Raw genomic sequence first — 18,825 nt, 5'->3', positions numbered from 1 at the left:
TTTACCAGACTAAAGAATCCAGCTCCCTTAGCCCCTCCTTGTAGGTGACTGGCTAGTATCTGTGAAGCCACAATTTGGCCATGCTCTGGTCTACCTTCTCCATAAAGATGAAGTTTCATTTCCACCAAGTGATACCTAGGAAGGAGCAGTCAGGCACTACACTGCTGAAGCAGCCCTTATGACTTAACTCTAGAGCTCAGGTTGGATATCACCAAAGACAGGCGAGACAGATGACAAAATGACTAATGACTTGGGGGCATGAGAAGAGCTTTTTCCAAATACCAAAATTTAAGTGCAAAAGCTTGCGTCTGAGTTTGTCTCAGCTAACTTTCTGTGCTCAGCCTTGCCTGACAACTAGAAACACTCAAGCCTCACAGCGAGGAGCCACTGTAATTGGTCACAGCTTCTCTTCAGAAGTCTGAAGGCTGCAGGAAGTGACGAAAACTAAGCTAGAGCCATTCTTGTAAGTCTTTGCAGGGCTGCAAGTGAAGCCAGGAGTAGAACTATACTCAGAAATTACAGAAAAAAAAACTTTTGGGACTCAGCATTGAAACAAATACAAGTTTATTTACAAAGAAGAAAACATGGCTGTCACGTCAAATTCTGATATATTTACAGCATCCAATTGAAGGATCAACTAGAAAAGGGATTATAGGGCAGAGAGCTGGTACTAAGGAAAGAGGAAGCTTCCTGTTGAATTGCAGAGGAGCTGAGCTGAAAACAGGCCAAAACCTCCATACTTTAAAAGCTGAGGCTTCAGGGAACACTAAACAGGCTAAGCTCTAACTCACAGCAGTGGGCAGAGATGTAGCTCCTGTAAAGAGCTTCCTTAGCTCTTCCTCAAGAGGTCCACTGAAGCTGACACAGCAGAGGTGAGTTTGGGCCCCAGTACTCAGAGAGCAAGGGAACGAAGGGGCATGGTTTTTTTATATTAATGAATGATGGCAGCAGGAGACTTCACTGGCCTGTGTGGGCAAGGGACAATGCAGGCCATCAGCTGAGCTGGAAAGCAGTCTGGTTCAGGGCACTGAAAGGTGGTGCAGAAGAGAAGGGGAAGGTCTAGTTCCAGTCCAAAAGCGAGGAATGTGAGACAGGCCAGCCTGGACGTGAGCGCCAGTCCTGCACCCTAGGCTGAAAACCCCCCATAGGGCTACCTGCAATGCATGCTTATTTTTTCTTTAGTGAGCCTTTCAGCTTCTTCTCTGAGGAGCACTGTTTCTGCACCCTCTCCTTTTTCCCCAAGTTCTCATACACCGTTGACTCTTCTTTCTGCCTGTAAGACCAGGGAAAAACAAGGGAAAAAATGAGGAAGAGGAAAAAGCCGGTCAGGCCAGCAGGGAGATTATTGCCAGAGGCAGGCATAGCTGGGCCTCTGGTTTAGGTGAGCTCTTACTTGGAAGATTTTCGTGAAGCCTTGGCATGCACATTCCTCACTGCAGGGGGGTAGGCAATGTTCCCATACTCAGACTCGTTCGGCTTGCCTTTCTGCAACTATGGGAGAGAAAAATCAAGCTGAGAAGAGTGTGGTCTGGAAGAAGCACGTGAGGCATCATGGAAGAGTTCTGGCTTTTTAACTATGCTTCATGCTAGGATCTCAGTGGAGGCTGGTGGACTGCTGAAGTCCTCAGGCTCAGTGCAGTCTGCCCACTGCTGTCACAGAGGTGAGCAACAGGGATGCAAATGTGTCCTTGTACAGGGGTGAACAGTGGGGCAGCAAATTTCTGGAGGCACTGGAATGCCTAACAGTGCCACATATCACCTAAAGAATATTAAACAGGTAACAGCAGCTACTGGATACCGCCAGAGGCTACAAGGAGAGATAAAAGATGCCACATCAGCTAGTAGGAGAAAATCCTGCAACTGCAGAACCAGGGTGGGAAAGACAAAGAGGAAAGGAGAGGGCAAAGTCTTTGCCCGTCCTAGATTTAGCTTGTAACAAAACAGTGCTTGGTGGAGATGTTATACAGAACACAGCTGAAATAATGGCATTAAAACTGGCTGTTGTTTAGCATTTCAGAAACGGCTAGTACTTGAGCTGCTAATGTTGTCCCCTGAATTTTAAAGAGAGGAACAGGGACTCAAATCTTGGTGCACCATCATAGTCTATGTAGGTCCCAGTGCTAGCTTAAAGCTTGGGAAACAGAACACTTGGGCTCAGAGCCAGCCCCACACAGGGCCTAGACTCAAAGGACAGGAAAGCAGAGTCCCCGTTCTCACCTGGATAACTTCCAGCTTTTTCTTGGTTGTCTCTATGAACTGGCAGATGGCCATGTAGATGAACTTGTACTGGGCCTCTGTCTGCACCATCCCTGAGCGTTGGGCTCTCACCATCTGGATGGTCTTCTGGATGTCAATGTCACAGTCCAACCCTAGCAAGGGGCACCAGAAAAGTTTATGGACATGCTGACTGCCCCCCTCTCCCAATTCTTCACCAAAAGCAGTCACAGTGGAGGTCAGTCAAGGTTTCCACCTCCTTCCATACTGTTTACTCATGTATGGACCTCCTATCCCTCCTTCCTACTCAGCATCTTTCAAGTCTGTCCCTGGCAGAAGAGCCCAAGCTCAGGGAAGGCTGAAGCCACAGCAAGTGGATATGGTGCAGACATCCAGCAGCTGCCACATAGCCAGGACAGCACAACCTTCCCAGGGCGGTGGCAGGAACTCTCCCACTGACACCTGGCAGTTTTCATCCCTTTGCACCCAGACTTAAGGGTACAGCCCTACAGGGTAGGCCAGTTCACTTCAAGATACTTTGGGGTCCTCTTACCCTTGGTGGAGATTGTTTCCACTATCATATCAATGACGATGATAGTCCCAGTGCGGCCAATCCCAGCACTGCAAGGAGAGCACAAGCAGAGGTCAGAGCAATACAGCTCCTGAAACAAAATGCAGCTGCTTCTGGGGAAGGATGCATCACTTGTAGCAGCTGTTCAGCAGTGCCACAAAAAAGTCATGGATTCAACAGGCAGAGAGGTTGGTATGGGGGCATCAAAGAGGAAAAAGCAAATATTGGGGCTGGCACGTGCTTCACTCACAAGTCCTGGGGAACAGCTGGTGCAGCAGGACAGTCTTTCTGTACTTCAGCCTACATAAGGGATGGGGAATGCTTCAAAACCCAGGCTCTGTACCAACCTGCAATGCACCAGAATAGGCCCTGCATCTGGGATGCTCTCTTGCTTCTGGTTTATTTGGTCGAGGAAGCTGAGCACTCCTCCTGGCTCACTGGGTACACCGTGGTCAGGCCAGCTCAGGTACTGGTAGTGCCAGATCTCACGCACGGCCTTACCCTAGTAATAGCAAAACACCTCACTGATAAAACCGCAACCCAGTCCTATCCCCAGTCTCTGTCCCAGTCAGGGGTGGTCTGAAGCCACAGGGAATCTCTGTCTGCTGTGCACTTGGTGATTCCACCAGTGTGATTCACACCCAAATCAGGTGGGAACAACAACCCCAAGAATGATACGACAGCAGCATCAGCACAGCACCCAGCAGTTCCCAGCCTTAGACGTACAGTGACTGGTAGACCCACATGCTCAATGACAGCCCTCAACCAGGCACACTCACGTTATGCGTTGGACACACACAGAGGTGCCGCAGTTTGTATTCCAATGCATCATGCTCCCCAGTGTTCTCCACAAGGTAGGGACCGTATTCCTTCGTGCTGCCCACCTCTGGCCAATAAGGCACACATTTGTTCTGTGTGGGCAGAGAGGACAGAGTGAGGACGGGCAGAGGGCAGGAAAGAGAAAAAGCAGAGCAGTGGCTGAAGGGGAAAAGAGGGCAGCTCCAAGACGCCTACAAACTGCTACTTACCCGCCCTTTTTCTACCTCCCGTGTAGTCATCACAATAATGCGTGTGTTTTCCTGCCACACCATTTGCCAGAAGTCATTGACTGTGGCATCCAGGCAACCCTGGCTAGCGATGTAGGTCTTGGTGCGCTCATCTGGGCTGATCAGGTTGTTCTGAGTGTGGACAGGAGAAGATCAGAAGGGCTGCAGGAGTAGGCAGGCCTTCCCCATCTTGGGCATACAGCCATCTTTCAAGAGTCTCACCTTGACATAGTTGGCATTGATATAGTCAGACCCAGGTATATTTGGGTCCCTTCCTTGGAGGATGACTCTGGAGTGATCAACTGGGGATGCAGTGAAAGAACAGACTTAGCAATGAGACTCTGTGCCCAGCCACATGAAGCTCCTGCACTGTCCCACACCACCTCATTCATGCTACCCAGTGCATGCATGCAGCATGCCCCATATTTTCACCTCTCCTTCTCTGGTGTCAGACTAATCTCACTCCGTCCTCCCATCTCGCTATGTACCTATGATGGACCATCAGAAGCTAATGAGTCTGATGCAACCCTCCCGCCTTCCTTCAAGGACATGAAAAAGCAGTTGTTAAATCCTAAATATCATACACCTTGTAACCTGCTCTGGAGGATAGCATGGGCTGAGGCAGGGCCAGGCATGACTTGTACAGCTCTTCATTGCCTGTCTGTGTCTACTTTTTATTTGTTATAGTGGAGAAGCCAGACTCACAGGGCAAGATGTTCTTGTATCGGTTCTTGCTCTTGTTTTCAGGTCTCTGACCCTCATGACGGTCAAACAGCTGCTTGGCTTCCTGCTTTTGCAGACTCTGGGAACAGAAGAAAGAATAGTCATGGCAAGGTCACAATGTATGACAGAGGAGGTGGGCAGTCAGAGGAACAGTGGTGACTCTGGGGACACATGGGCATGCTTGGGGGGAGCAGAGAAGAGAAAAGCAAACCTAGACTTGAAAAGTCTGAGGTTCATGCCCTTACTGTCTTGATGACTTGTTCTCCCAACTGTGAAAAAGCACATCTCTACCACACTGGGTTCACTTAAAGATGATACACACTCCCCAGAGGAACCAGTTCCAAAGAGAGACTTATTTCAGAGGTAAATTGACAAGAATTTACAAGACACCTGAGAAGTTTGTGTCCAGGAAGACATCAAGGATGGAGAATGAAGTGGTGCACGGGGACTTCCCAAAAAGCCAGAATAATACCCCCCAGCAGTTTCTTACATCAAATTCCTCCCAGAATCCAGCCTTGGACGTCTCCTCAGATAGACTCTTCTTGTTCAGCTCCTGCACTCTATTCTCAATGTCAGCAGCATTCACCCTCGTAGCGTAGTAGGGCTGGGGATGGCAAAACGCAATGGGTCGGCATGAGAGAGAGACACTGCTGGAGAGCAAAGTCTCCCTCTGTGCTGTGGAGAAAAGGAGGAGAGAGACACAAAGCAGAAAAAACCAGCAAGTGCATCCCTCCAAAGGATCCCTAAGAAACAGAAGAAATGGGATTTACCTGCTTCAGGTACACAAAGGAGCCAGACACTTCCTCAATTCCAGTCTTCTTGAAGTGGTCCACCAGATCTGCCAAGCTGTCAAACATTTCAGCACCTCCAACTGTGTAGCGTCCATTCTAAATGGAGGAAGAATGTGTAACATCCCACTCGTAACATTGCTATAGACAAAGCTGATAATGCTCAGGGAAAAGGTAATGCTGGGGAGCAAAGCCATAGGCACCACCCTGTGCCATCTAGAAAAGCATTTCCTCTGTCAGAGAGGTCAAATGGTAGTTTGCCCTGAGAACAGTAAGTTCATAGCATGGTGAACTGACTCCCATTCTCAGTGGATGGAAGCCCAGAGAAGGTATATTACTCTCAGCAATCATTTAAGGTTGGTTGCTTTCTGTCCTCTATTTATGAACTTGTAATTAGATTGTGTATCCTCCTCTCTCTTTCACCACAAACTCCCTGTACTGGAGTTCTTGGTCACACTGAGCCCTGCTTCCCACCTTGTCTGAGAACCCAGCACTGCCCATGGTCACCCAAGCTAGGGTGAGGACATAAGGAACCCGCAAGATGACAGCACTTTGATCCAAATTCAGAAACACTGCTGGTGGTAATCAAGCTGACAGAGCCCATGCTTTTGAGGACATGATCAGCAGAGACCTCTTCCACTCCCTTTCCTTTTGCTCTCCCAACTGCTCACCTCACACATGATCTTGATGTGTGTGACTTTGAGCCGGGCCCCAGAGGCACTGGTTGCCCCAGCTAGTGGAGCATCAGACCCAGGTTTAAGCTGGTCAGTGAGGACAGACAAGACAAAATCCCCAGGTTTACTGAGGCTCTCCCGCACCAAGAAGGTCCAAGGGGTGGCTTTGGCCTGGAGAAGTGACTCCGCTGCAGAGCCTGACAGATGCCCGTGGTACCACCTAGGAAAAAACAAGAAAGGGTCAGAAGAGAGGTGGAGATGCAAGTAAGTGGATGCCCTTGAGCATGCCCTTGAGTGAAGGACAGCAACAGTGGGGAAGGGTGAGGGAGGAAGAAAGGAAGGGGGAGACAGAGGGGAGGCAAGGAGAGATGGAAGGAAACCAAGGGAGGAGCAGGATCTTAGGAAAGCAGATGAGACAGAAAGAAGTAGAGAGCTGGCAAGAAAAGGAAAGGGCAAGGGATGAGGTGGAGCTAGAAAGGACCCAAGGAGCAGAATGCTGGTATCGGACAACACAGTGGGCAAGCACCAAGTGTGATCCAGTTGTCTGATACACACAAGCACAGGTAAGCAATGCTTGCTGGCTTGAAGACCAGTTAGGGGGAGGGTAGTCAGTGGGTTTCAGCACCTCCCAGCGTTACTGGGATTCTAGCCTTACTGCTGCAAGGTGCTTTGGAAACTCAAACACTGGGAAACAAAAATAAACCCCCAGTGAGTCAGACACTCTCCCATCGGATTTAACAGCACTCAGTTGGCTGTGTTGAGATCAAATCCACTAAAGAACCGTCCCAGCCATCCCTCTTTCTGGAACTCAGTCACCTCTTCAATCAAAGGATAATTCCCATTCTCTGGGCACATCACACTGCAGCAATCAGCCTAGCCAGAGGAGTGAACACCAGGAGCCACCTGAAGTCCATACTTTGCTCCTGGTGCTTATCACTCTTGTTCATCCATGCGCATGTTCCTGTCCTCAATGCAAACACCCAGTCAGCAGCTCCTTCTCTTCTCTCAGCACAAGGTGAGGAGCATCCCCATTTGACCAAGGTGCTCTCTGCCTTGCTGCAGGACTGGACCCAGAGCACAGAGAGACACAAGTGTGGTGGAAATGGCACAGCTGCTGCCAAGACCCTTCCCACCTACAAAGGTCTCTGGGGATGTGTGTGCCCACCTGGTGGGATCTCACTGCACTGTGTGGTGTGGGTGCAAGCAATGGTCATCAGAAGCAGGCTGAGAGATGGGACAACCCTGGCCTTTCCTCCTACTTCAGGGCTTTTGGCCCTGCAGAAACTCCAGATGTGTCCTAGGTTGTCTCTGTGCAGATCCTCTAGTTCCTAATGCCTGTCCCAAGCTCCACAGTCTCTTTAGACCACACCGGAAGGTTCTAGGGGGCACTTCTCAGCTGCCAAGTAGAGATGCAGCTCTGTCCTGCTTCCACAAAACTTGCTTAGAAGCTGGAGCTAGAGACCAAATTATAGAAAGCTGAGAACTGTGAGGTGCTCTGGGCACTGGAAAATGCTCTGGATCATCCCACTCCTCCCAGTACTCATTTTCTGGTGGAGGTTCTACTGGGTCCAAACCCATCGCAGCCCAGGGGCCACCACAACCCTGGTGCTCCTGCCCCAGCCCCTTCATTCCTTCCCAGCTTGGTGTCAAGGAGGGGATTTAGGCCTTTCTCTTCCAGCAGGCATGGGGCTGGTTCAAAGAGGCCCCTCTGGTCCTGGGATATGCCCATCTCCAGCTGGAGCCATGTGGTGGGCTCTGTGTTCAAGGGCCTTCGCAGCATGGCTGCTGTGCTAGCTGAAGGCCATGTTCACTGCAGCTTTGTCCCACTTCCACAGAGTTGCCTCAGCAGCTGGAGACACAGTCGTTTTGGCCATCTCCCCTGCCAAAGAGCATTTCAAAAGCACGTAGCTGTTGCATCACACCGACTTTCAAGGCGCCTCCCTGCTCCTGTTCATTGCAGGTAGCACAACAAGGATCAGCCACAGTCTGTATGTCACTGCCATCAAGGCCAGGCTGATGCTCAATAGATGAGCCAATGTGGTTAGAGCTGTGGGAGCAGGTTTGCTGCCTACAGAGCAGCTAACAGTGGAAGCCTGTGGTGAACTTCACATTGGCAGGGCTATGTGGTCCCAAGAATTGAAACGGAGTTCAGGAGGCCGTGCCCCAGTCACAGAAACAGCTGGGGCATTCATTCACACCTGCATCTGGCCAGAGCAACACATTTTTCTACACAACATCTAGGAACCATTTTGTCAGCAAGATGTGGCAGACAATTATTAGCAAGTAACTTCTGTTGATCCTCACTCTCCTCAGGCACTGCAAGAAGTAGCTGGTGATTTTCACGGCATGGCAGTCATTAATTTCTGAGCCTCCTCCCAAAGAAGTGTTCAGCCACCACGTGCCTGTGCTCAGATGCCCCTTGGGGAATGGTTGACCCCTCCTGCTCACCAAAGAGGTCTCCCAGCTTCCCCTCCACAGCTAGGAAGGGGTTAATGGGTCCCGTTCCCCCCCTCCCTTCCCCCAGTAGAGCCAGCTCTTCAAAGCCACGTGATGGAAAATCACTTGGGGAGAGAGTGAGAGAAGCTTTTGTAAGAGCCTGGGGGGGGAAGAAGTTTCCAACCGCAGGGAGGAAGGGAGGAAGCTGCAGGGCCACAACCCAAACTGCCTTGAGTGGAGAGGACAGCCGGCACGCAGACGCTGGCCCCTCCACAGCCTGACCCCAGAATAAGCAGGGGTGTACCCAGGTGCTTCACCCAGGGCATCTTTGCTCCCTGTCTCCAGGCACACAAGGAGGACCTGTCCACGCCAGAGCAGTGCGCAGCTGCTCCCCGAGCTGCATCAAAGGGCCTGAAAGCACAATGCAAGGGCAAAACCACCTGATTTGATTTAGGAACTCAGCATCAGAGACATATGCAAAGCGGGGACAGGAAGGAGGCTAAGCAGGCTAGGAATAGCAGGGGAACATGGTCCGGCTCTCAGCTTCGTGAGGCACCCAGGCCCGGAATAGCCAAGGAGGTCTGGGGCAAGACTGAGGGCTTCCACATAACATGTCACTCTATGGCCCACTGCAGACCTATAACTAACATCACAACCTTTGCTTTTAGCAACAGTATATAAATAGCTACAGCAACAGGAAACCAGAAATAAAAATAGAGCCCTACTAGGTCTGCTGTGATGGCTCAAGGTATATCCAGCTGTTGCTGGGGATGCTGCCCCCATGGAAGCACAGGAAGCTGAGGGAGGCAGGAGACACTTTTTGCGGGGTTTGCCCTGGGGATGCAGGCAGGCCAGAAAGAAAGCCATGAAACATAAAGGAGGTCTCGTCACAGACACACTAGCTGCTTTGCTTTCTCTGTACCTCTCTGTAGTGGGGTCAGAACAGTTGAGTGGGTATCGTAAGTCAATGATGGTTCCATCTTTGTCCTGCAGTGAGCCTTGTTGCTGCGTGTAGTACTCCACCAGTTCTGACAAGGTGGCAAACTTCTCCCCTCCATACAGGTCATAGAAATCCCCAGTATTCTGGATGCGGATGTGGGTTACCTGATCACCAACCCTGTGGGATGATGCACAGAGGAGTCCAGTGAGGCAGTTGGAAAAGAAGCAGAAAATGAGAACATGTTACCTCCTGCCATGGAACCAGAGCAAACCATCACAGTGAAAGGAGATGACTGGAAAGAGAAGCTCCTGGGGCAAATTGAGGGAGGGTCTAGAAGATGCTGGGAAGCTCAGGTCCTTTTACATCTTGGAAAGAACTCAAAGGAATAAGGACAGTATGAAGAAGATGCCAGAGGACATGTGAGGATCTAAGCATTCTGCGTATGTAACCCTGGAAAGACAGAAAAGACAGAAGCTGGAGTCCAAGTTACTTACCGGACTGAAAGAGAAAAATCCCCCTGATTCTTCCGACTGGGTCTGGCCAGAAAGCTCCCATGGACACCTCGTCCCTTCAGTAAGGCTTCAGCTTCCAGCCCACTCAGGTCACGATGAAACCACCTAGCAGAGGAGATAAAAACAAGACCAGGTGAATGGAAAAGGCCAGGCACTATTGTGGAGATCTATACAGTGAAGAATGGTCCCCAGTCAGCCCCTAGAGATACCCATACATGTGACAGTCAGCAGCAGCATACCTTCCTACCTGATACCTCCCCCAGTCTATGAAAGGTTTCAATTGAGATACAGTTTCCAGGACGATCCCCCCTCTGATCTGTCCTGCTTTCCTGGTTCCCCTCCATAAACACACACACACTTCTCAGCCCCTCTTACCTCACCATCGTGGAGGGCGAATGAAGAAGGGGCCAAGTGATTACCACCAAAGCAACTCAAAAAACACAGAGGAAAAATCAGTTTGCACTGGCGAGAAAAGGGAAGTCGGAGGTCTGTGCTGGAGCACCCAATGCCAAGCTGTTTCTGTGCCTCTTGGGAGCTGGCCATGTATTTGTGTTGGTGTCTACCGTCAGTCCATTCAGACCCTCTCCTCCTGGCGTCCACTGTCAGTCCATTCAGACCTTCTCCATCCACCTGTTTTCGGATACGTGCCTAGATCTCTGGCCCTCCGCACAGTGCTGTGGGGTACAGGCAGGCGTGAGCTTGTGCGCAGCTGGGCACGCGCGGCTCCGGGAAGAGGAAGAGCTCTGAGACATCAACTCCCCAGCCCCAAGCTGCTTTGCACACACTTCTGCTTCTCCTTTTGAGTCTTTCCTCCCCACCCCCACCTCCGTTATTCGTGGGTCCGTCTTTTCTTTTTTCACACCAGGGTTGACGCTACGAATACATCTCGGGTCCTGGCTGTGCTCACAAAATTCAGTTCTGCACGTCCTCAGTTCCCAGTCTTCCCCAAAAGGCCAGTGAGAGGCATGAGTGCTCCCCACCCCCAAGCCCTTGCCATGGTACAAAGGGGACCACAGCTGCCTGGGGTCACCCGCACACCTGCAAGGCTGAAGCAGGCAGCACATGCTAGCATACATTGAGCAATGAAGCACCCTACTGCAGGTTATGACCACACAGCTTGACTCTGCTGGGCCGCCCTCAGCTACCCAGCCGAACCCTTCATACTCCAGCTTGCTGATGAACCCTCTGGGCAGGTAAACATCCTACACGCCACAGGGGGAATCTGTGCAAACTCAGAGCTGCAGTCTTTGAGGTCCAGGCTTAGCACAGCCCTGCCTTCCTGAAAACAGCCAGCTGGGGGATGTGACTGACTCGAGCAGTGGTAGCTCAAAAGGGATGAGGTGGGAAGTGGTGTTGAAGCTTCCCAGAAGAGCAGGCAGAGAGAAGGACAAACAGCTACTAGCTAGAGTGGGCCCACACAGCACCAAGAGAACTTAGCTAGGACCTTTGAGATCCCAGTATGATGTACTGGAGGCCAAAGCTGTCAACCTGGACAACCAGATATGAAGAACGGAAACTAACCATTTCCAGCTACAGCCCATGACTACCCTTTTCCATAGCACTGCTTTCAAGGTCTGCAGGTCTCATGAAAGAATGGGAGCTAAGCAGTGGCCAAAGAGGGCAATCAGCTGGCAAGGGAGCCTGACTTTTCCCTGGGCACATCTCAGCTACCCTGTGTGGTGGTGTGGACAGCAGGAACGGCAAAAGACTTGCTCATTTCACGTATCAGTAGCTGCAGACTTCCCTGCACACCACCAGACTGGGAAATCCTGCAAAAAGCTGAACAGGCTGCTAGCCATGACCAAGACAAAACTCGTGGCCAAGACAGAAACTAACAACAAAAGGAAGTACAGGAGAAACAAGTGGAAAGCTAAACTTCATTGCTAGAAATGCAACACAGGCACCTATAAGAGCTTCCTTTTAAATGCTTCTAGTTTCACATACGCGATGAGCCGGGATGTGGTGAGCTGCAGGGATCCAGCTGTGCTGACTTAAAACTGATATTAAAAAGGAGGAGATTTTAAATGCACAGGGACCCATGGCTCAAGGGAACAACTTCTGCACAAAGTTGTAGATGTTGTACCTAAAAGGCTGCACCTAAATCAGAGCCAGTGTAGCACTGGCACAGGAAAGAAATATTGCTTAGTGGTAGGAAAGAAATGACAGAAACTTCTGGGCAGAAGTCCCAAAGGAGAATTCCTGATATCAAAATTATACTGGGTTGATACGAAGCCATGGCAGACAAAAAAAATAAAACCTAGGCAGCTCTACACCTTATGAACTGCCTGAAGCTGAAAATCTGTCTGGGGAAGAGAGCACTAGTGGGACACCGGAGAACAGGGGAAAGAACATGGTAGCAAAAAGCCCAGGTCAGAATAGAAAGGGTGAGTTAGCACTGAACCCATGTCATTCAGTACCTTCCAGCAGGACAAGCCATGGGGTGCAGTGTAACCCACATGTCAGTATTTTTGTGGATACGAATCCCAAATCACATAATTTACAGGATGAATTTATACTTCTGGTTGCTTTCATCTCAGGAAAGGACTGGATGCACACAGCTGCCTTGTGTCTTTGATCTGGGCCATCTAATTAAAAACTACCAGGCAGGAGCTCCTGCTGGTAAAGGAGGGAAATATCACTGCAGAGAAGCAATTGGTTGGTATCTTTGAGGTTGCGCTCCCGAATGGCTGCAGTTTGGAACAGCAGACTATAATTGAGCCACTAAAATACTTTCTTAATATAATTAACAGGTTAAGAGATTTCAGCAAAGAGACTACTCTTATGCTGTTGTTTGGCTGCGTACAGCGGTATGTACAGTGCAGGCGGTAGAACCTCACCTTGCAAATCCTTTGTGGAGCCAAGCCACAGCTAGCACGGGAACAAATTTAGAGCAGAAGATAAATGAAATAGCTAATTAAAAGACACCCACATCTGGACTGCTGTAAAAAAGACACTGAGAAACTGGACAGAATCCAGCATAAGGCCATTAAGGCAGTGAAGGTCCCGGAGAACAGCGGAGACAAAGGAAGCCGGGTTTGTTCAGCTTGGAGAAAAATGTGCTTAAGGAGGGATTTAACAGGTATCTGAGACTACCCAAAAGGGGACTGGGGGGTTCAGAGACGATGAGCCAGATTCTTCTTTGTGGGACGCAGTAAAAGGCCAAGAAGCCACAGGCGTAACTTGCAGCAAAGGGAAATTCAGATTAGATGTCATGAAAAATTACACGCGCGCTCCCCCCAAAGGGCAGTTCAGCGATTGCCGCAGGTCCCCAAATAGGCTGGGGAATCTCCGCTCTCTGAGATGTTCAGGACTCACCTGAACAAGGCCCTAGGCAACCTGATCTAGCTTTGGGGTTAGCTCTGCTGTGAGCAGGGGGTTGGGCTAGGTGATCCAGAGGTCAAAATAGTTGTCAAAAGAAGAGCAGAGGAAGAAGTTACGTATAGAGTTTCTTTTCCCCCTGTACTCCCTCAGCCGCTATCTGCAGCTACTTGTAGAGTCAACTGTCAAATCCATAACAAATCTGGCATCCTTTGGCAAGGAGTTCCACTGCTCAGCTACAGAAACACCCCCTCCTTTGGCTTGCTTATAACCCGCTCCCTGCCTCATTTTTATTAATATCTGATTGTCATAGGGAAAGAAAAATCAATGACTGATTCCTGACTTCCGTTCACCCCCTCCAAGCTGCTCATGATACAGACCTGTAATGTCTGTTATCCTTCCTCAGCTCTCTGCCAGGCTGAAGACTCCAACCCTATTAAGATGTTCTTTGTACAGAACTATTCTACGCTTCTGATCATCTTTGCTGTCCCTCGCTGACATGTTTCCCACTCTGGTGTATTCATTTGGAGATAAGCATGGAGGGTGGCACAGAACTGCACTGTTCAAGATGCTGGTGAGTCACGGACATATACAGGGAGAGTGATGATTTCTGCTATTTGTTCACCACAACTGAGTATTAAGATAACAATTGCACAGACCTATATATGATCACAGTCTTACTCCAGAGAGGCTACAATTAGTTCACAGTTCATTGTTTTATATGTAAACTTTGATTTCTTTTTCTGCATGAACATTGTTTTACAGATGCCTCTCTGGAATTTCGTCTTCTGTTCTATTGCCCACTCATTCACTACCATAAGGTCCTTCTGCAACTATTCAGAGTCAACTCCCACCTATTATCCGTTCTACTATCAGCCAATTTTTCTCACCTCACCAAGCTCTGCTTCCAGGTCATTTGGGAATATACTGAACAGCGTACATTTCAGGTTAGGCCCCTGTGATCCGATGACTGATGAACTCCCTTTGCTGTAAAACCTGGATGTTTATTCCCACCTTCCATTTCCTATTTTCTACTAATTCTTTACCCGAGAAAACCTTCATCTTCTTTCTTATACCATGATTTTAGCTTTATTTAAAGACTTTGATGAGAAAATCTTGTCAAGGAAACTGTATCATCCAGACCTGCCTTATCCACAAGCTTGCCAAGTCCCTCAAAAGACTCCAGGTTTACAAGACAGGATTTGCCTTTACAAAAGCAGATGTTGACTCTTTCTTTGATATCACACTCATTGCTTTCTCTGTTATACTGTCTACCCTCTTGCCTAGATATCAACTTTATTGTTCTGTGCTTCCCTTGCATTCGGGGGGGATCTCATTTGGCAACCTTTTTGAGAATCAGCATCATATTTGTTACTTCTAATTCTTGGCACTGAACTGATTTTAGACAGGAGGTTTTGCCGTCCTGCACAGAACTGCATTGTAGTTTTGCTGTTAGTGCACAGTGAAAGCCATCTGGGCTTGGGGAATGGGCAGATGAACCATCTTCCTGTGACTTGCCCAAGCCAGATGCTCTCTGTCAGGCCATGGGACCCCAAGACACTGAGGACCACTGTGGTTGCCCAGATCCTTACCGTGGAGTAATGCTAGTGCAAATCCCATTTCATTACACCATGCCAACTGCATGAGCCAAATGCATTACACCATAACAACTGCAGAGCTGAGCACCAGTCCGGACCCACCGCAAAAATTTTATGTCCTGCGGTTCCACAAACAGCTGGAAAGACTGTAGCAAATCAAGAAATAACCAGGATGCAAAAGGTCAGCCACCTGACCTCTCTCTGTACAAAAACATTCGCAGATGCTGCAGCTGGGGGTGGAGGAGTGACCGTAGCAGACTGCAGACTGCACGTCCCAATCCCTGCTTGCTCTTTATGTGAGTGAGGAGCAACAGTAACAGCAATCACAAGCTAGAACACCGTGAACTCCAGCCCTCTAGCTATCCTGCAGCTACTTGATTAGAAGGTATATTTTTTTTTCCCTTCTGTGCCCGATTCATACGGCCAGTATTTCTATTTTTCTCACCAACAATTCTTGTTTTCTTCCCCTAACTAGCATTCACATCACTCACCCACAGGATGGCATCAGGATCTTGACTCTCAGATCCCTACTAATAGGGACGGACAGCAGCTGGTAGGAAGTACCACGGCCCTTAACCAGGGGGTCCTACTAAAGAAAATAAAGCAATATTGGAATTATCAAGACAGTATCTTGAGATGGACTGGAGAAACCAAAGACCTTGGCAGAGGAGGGGTGGACTTGCACCCTCCTGGCAGGGCTGGACACTGACAGCAGTGGGTGCCTCGGCTCTGGAGGAGCAGCTGGCAGAGCATGGGCGCTGTAGCACGTCCTGTGACTCACCTGTGTCTGATCAGCGCAGGCAGAGTCCCGAACTCCGCCTGTTCCTAGGCGGACTACAGAGAAGGTAGCTCCAGGTCAGGCAAACCGCAGGCCTCGAGCAGAGGACTTACTTTTCACCATTCGCAAGGCACTTCCTGGGCTGCAGTTAATGAATAATTAGAGGGGTGGGGGAAGGCCAAGGCCAGGCTGGGAGAGGTAGATGGAGACGGAAGGGACTGACTGCTCTTCCTGCCTCCTATCCACTGAGCTCACGCCCTTGCTGGCTGCATTCCTGCCTGGTTCGTAACTGAAAGGCACAGAAGGCAAAACTGGACGCAGCTCTTTCACACCTGGCTTGCAGCTCCCTGCTTTCCCAGGCCTGGCTTCTTCACCCCCAGCCCTGCCACTCTGGGCCCCATCGCCATCCCCAAAGGCCTCAAAGCTTCCAAGGGTGACAGGCACATAAGGGAGGAGGCTACAAGCAGACATACCTGATGTCCCTTCGTTTGAATCAAGTCAGAAACACAGAACGTCACACCAGAGAGAGGCTGCTCCACTAGGTTTGCCTCTCCTCAGTCCCAAAAGACACGACACACAATTTCATGTCGTGTTGTTTGGCTGCAGCCAAATGGGGCAAGCCCAACCCTCCCACAGCACGCCGCTCTCTGCAGCATGCCTCCGCTGCCTTTTTCAGTAGGGTTAACGTGTTTGATTGCACATTCAGCCAGAAAACAATGCAGCCACAGGCACTGGTGGTAGGAACGAGTGAGCTGCACTGGCCTTGCTGGGGACAGGGGTCTCAGAGGTATTTACGGCACTTGCTGAACGGCACTAGCAACACATTACCTAGCATATTTCCAGTAGCATGTTTATAAATGCTTGCTCTTAAAGACAGGGCTTAGCACCTCTGAAATGTTACCAAAAAAAAAAAAAAAAAGTAATTTTGATATCAAGTCTTAGGGCTCCACACTAAGGCTTGCATAAACAACTACCTTTTTGCAGAACTTGGTACATACATACTGGCCGCTCAAAACACTAGCACAGGTTTCATCAGGCATGAGGTGGGCGCTGCTGTAACTGCTTCTGCACCAGTGAGAAGCATCGGTGCCTGAGGAGCACCGCTAAGCTCACGTTCATTCAGGAAACGAGGGCATTTTTCAAGACGTTTTTTATTCACGAGCAGACACACAAGCAGTCACAAAGCATCCCGTTCCTTTCAGGTCAGCGCCTCCCTTGTTCAAGTGCTCCATTCCTGGGGCCGAAGGGACTCGCACCTTGGAAGGAGGGCACCAGCCAGAGGCCCCGCGACCCGTCGAGGCAAGACTGGTCCCCGGTCTCAGGAGGTCGCCACTCCGCCGGTCCCGGCCCCGTGCGGCGGCAGCGTCATGGGCGGCAGGAACATGGCCTTGAGCTTGCCCGACATGCTGGCGATCTCCGGGTCCTGCGACTCGTAGGACTTGATCAGCCGGGCGAACTTCAGGACCCCTGCAAGACAGCGGGTGGGAAGGAGGCACCCACCCGCCGCTGCCCCCTCGGAGGGCCCGAAGCTCCCCACCCGGCGGGGAACAACCCACCTTCGCCATCGCTGCTGAAGCCGTAGGCTTTGATCACGTCCTGCTGGATCTGGGTGGCCACGGGCAGAAGGAACTGCAGCATCTTGCCCATGTCGTTGCAGGCGTTGTCCCGAGCTTCCTCCATGCGCTGCGCGTTCTCGGTCGCCCCGAAGGCCTTGATCACCTCCGACAGCACCGCTGCGGGAGACAGGGACGCGCCTACCAGCCCGCCCTGCCGCCACAGCCCCCTGCCGCCATTCCGCACTCACCCTTCGCCTGCTCTGCGGTCAGCTGCGCCGCCTGCGCGGAAGCCGCCATGAAGCAGCCCACAGCTGCAGCTACACCGCCCAGCCTCTGGCCTACGGCGGCGCCCGCCTCCTCACATGCCCCCCGCCACCCCTGACGTTACACGCATGGGCGAGGCTTCCCGCACAGCAGGAAACCTACTGGACAAATTCTAAAAGAGCTGAAATCACTGCCGCTGCCTGCCCCTGCTCTGCTCCCCGGCCCGTGCCGCTCCACCCCGAGATGAGGACGAGACCCGCTCCCTCCTCGGGCCACCTCCTGCCCAGGTCCCCGGCCCAGCGCCCCCAGCCCGAATCCGCTCTGCACCCCCGGCCCGCGGTGGCAGCGGCCGCAGCTGCCGCAAAGAGACGTTCTACCGCGCCGTTCGGGCGGCATGCAGATCAGCCGCTTCCCATTGGTGCCGCGGCGCGCACGCCCCGCCCTGCGGGGGGGGAAAGGGGAAGGCGGAGTCGCCATTGCTGCCGCCGCTGGGGATGCCGGGAGCGGCCGACAGGAGGGGCGGGGCGGGGCGGGGCGGGGCCGGGCCGCGCCATCAGCCCGCGGGGCGTCCACAGGCACCGTCGCCCGCCGGCGGGCCGTACGGGCCTGGCTCACCGCCTCCTCCGCGGCCTCTACTGCGGCGGCCCCGGCTTTCACCCTTCTGCCTGCAGAGTGCGTGTTTCTGCCCGCTCCAAAGGCGAGCCGCGAGTTGCGGCTCCGCCCGGACGGGCCCCCTCCTGGCTCCGGTAAAAAGAAATGAACACAATGCAGTCTGTTTCTGGAAGGGCTTTTTTGTTCGGTTGGTTTTGTTGGTTTTTTTTTCTTTTTTTCTTTTTTAAGAGCTTCATATATATATATTTATATATATAAATTATTAGAATGTGTGTTGGGGCTTGGGAGTGCGTGGGGAACTTCGTTTGGGTGTTTTTCCATAGCTGGGTTGTTGGTTGGTTTTCTTTACCTTTTAATGGTTAAGTAAATATATATATGGGGACCAATCGAGAGATACAACTGTGAAATCAGACACGCACGCGGGGGCAAGGGAGTCACAAGTTGCTACATAAAACCGCCACGTCTAATAGGATGTGCATGAGTTAAAAGTACATCAATTAGAATGGGTGAGGGGGAAGGGGCAGCCACCATCTTAAAGACAGTCCCAGGATGCAGAATGCTCGGCCACATCAGCTCTCCCCGCAGGGCTCAAAGGGGTCGTTGTGATGGTGGTGACTGAAGTCTTGAAAAGAGTCTCCTGGTGCTTTACACCTCCATGGCCGTGCCGATTCCCATCAGCCATGGGAAAGCACAGCCACCATCTTGCAAACAGTCTTGTGGTGCTTTGCACCCCGATGGCTGGGACCCGTCCCTCTGCAGGCAGGAGCAGCCATTTTGACAGGGTCCCGTAATGCT

At 51.1% G+C, this 18,825-nt stretch overlaps 2 protein-coding genes and 1 non-coding gene across 4 annotated transcripts; all 3 read right to left on the bottom strand.

Moving 5' to 3' along the window:
• Window positions 1–547: 547 nt before the first annotated feature.
• Window positions 548–15,340, bottom strand: PTPN6 (protein tyrosine phosphatase non-receptor type 6). 2 transcript variants are annotated; one of them, XM_009955989.2, is made up of 15 exons: window positions 15,312–15,340; window positions 9,887–10,009; window positions 9,375–9,569; window positions 6,014–6,236; window positions 5,325–5,441; window positions 5,045–5,158; window positions 4,537–4,633; window positions 4,054–4,133; window positions 3,814–3,963; window positions 3,565–3,696; window positions 3,133–3,287; window positions 2,768–2,835; window positions 2,218–2,369; window positions 1,394–1,491; window positions 548–1,273 (listed from the first exon to the last, which is right to left on the bottom strand). In XM_009955989.2, the coding sequence occupies exons 1-15, from the start codon at window positions 15,323–15,325 to the stop codon at window positions 1,168–1,170; spliced, it is 1,824 nt and encodes a 607-aa protein (XP_009954291.1). In that variant the 5' UTR covers window positions 15,326–15,340; the 3' UTR covers window positions 548–1,167. The 2 variants fall into 2 exon arrangements, with proteins under 2 accessions (XP_009954291.1, XP_009954292.1); XM_009955990.2 differs by lacking the exon at window positions 15,312–15,340 and adding an exon at window positions 10,280–10,626.
• Window positions 15,341–16,770: 1,430 nt separating this feature from the next.
• On the bottom strand, window positions 16,771–17,451 carry C1H12orf57 (chromosome 1 C12orf57 homolog). The gene is made up of 3 exons (XM_086478762.1): window positions 17,403–17,451; window positions 17,155–17,331; window positions 16,771–17,065 (listed from the first exon to the last, which is right to left on the bottom strand). The coding sequence occupies exons 1-3, from the start codon at window positions 17,449–17,451 to the stop codon at window positions 16,917–16,919; spliced, it is 375 nt and encodes a 124-aa protein (XP_086334888.1). The 3' UTR covers window positions 16,771–16,916.
• Window positions 17,452–17,551: 100 nt separating this feature from the next.
• Window positions 17,552–17,611, bottom strand: LOC147416289 (U7 small nuclear RNA). Its single transcript, XR_015184237.1, has one exon. It is a non-coding gene; the product is annotated as a U7 small nuclear RNA (small nuclear RNA).
• Window positions 17,612–18,825: the final 1,214 nt, after the last annotated feature.

This window comes from Leptosomus discolor, chromosome 1, assembly GCF_034619465.1.
Source record: "Leptosomus discolor isolate bLepDis1 chromosome 1, bLepDis1.hap2, whole genome shotgun sequence".
NCBI classification, from domain to species: Eukaryota; Metazoa; Chordata; class Aves; order Leptosomiformes; family Leptosomidae; genus Leptosomus; species Leptosomus discolor.
The sequence above is the reverse complement of the archived record's forward strand: the minus strand, read 5'-3'. Positions and strand labels throughout refer to the sequence as shown.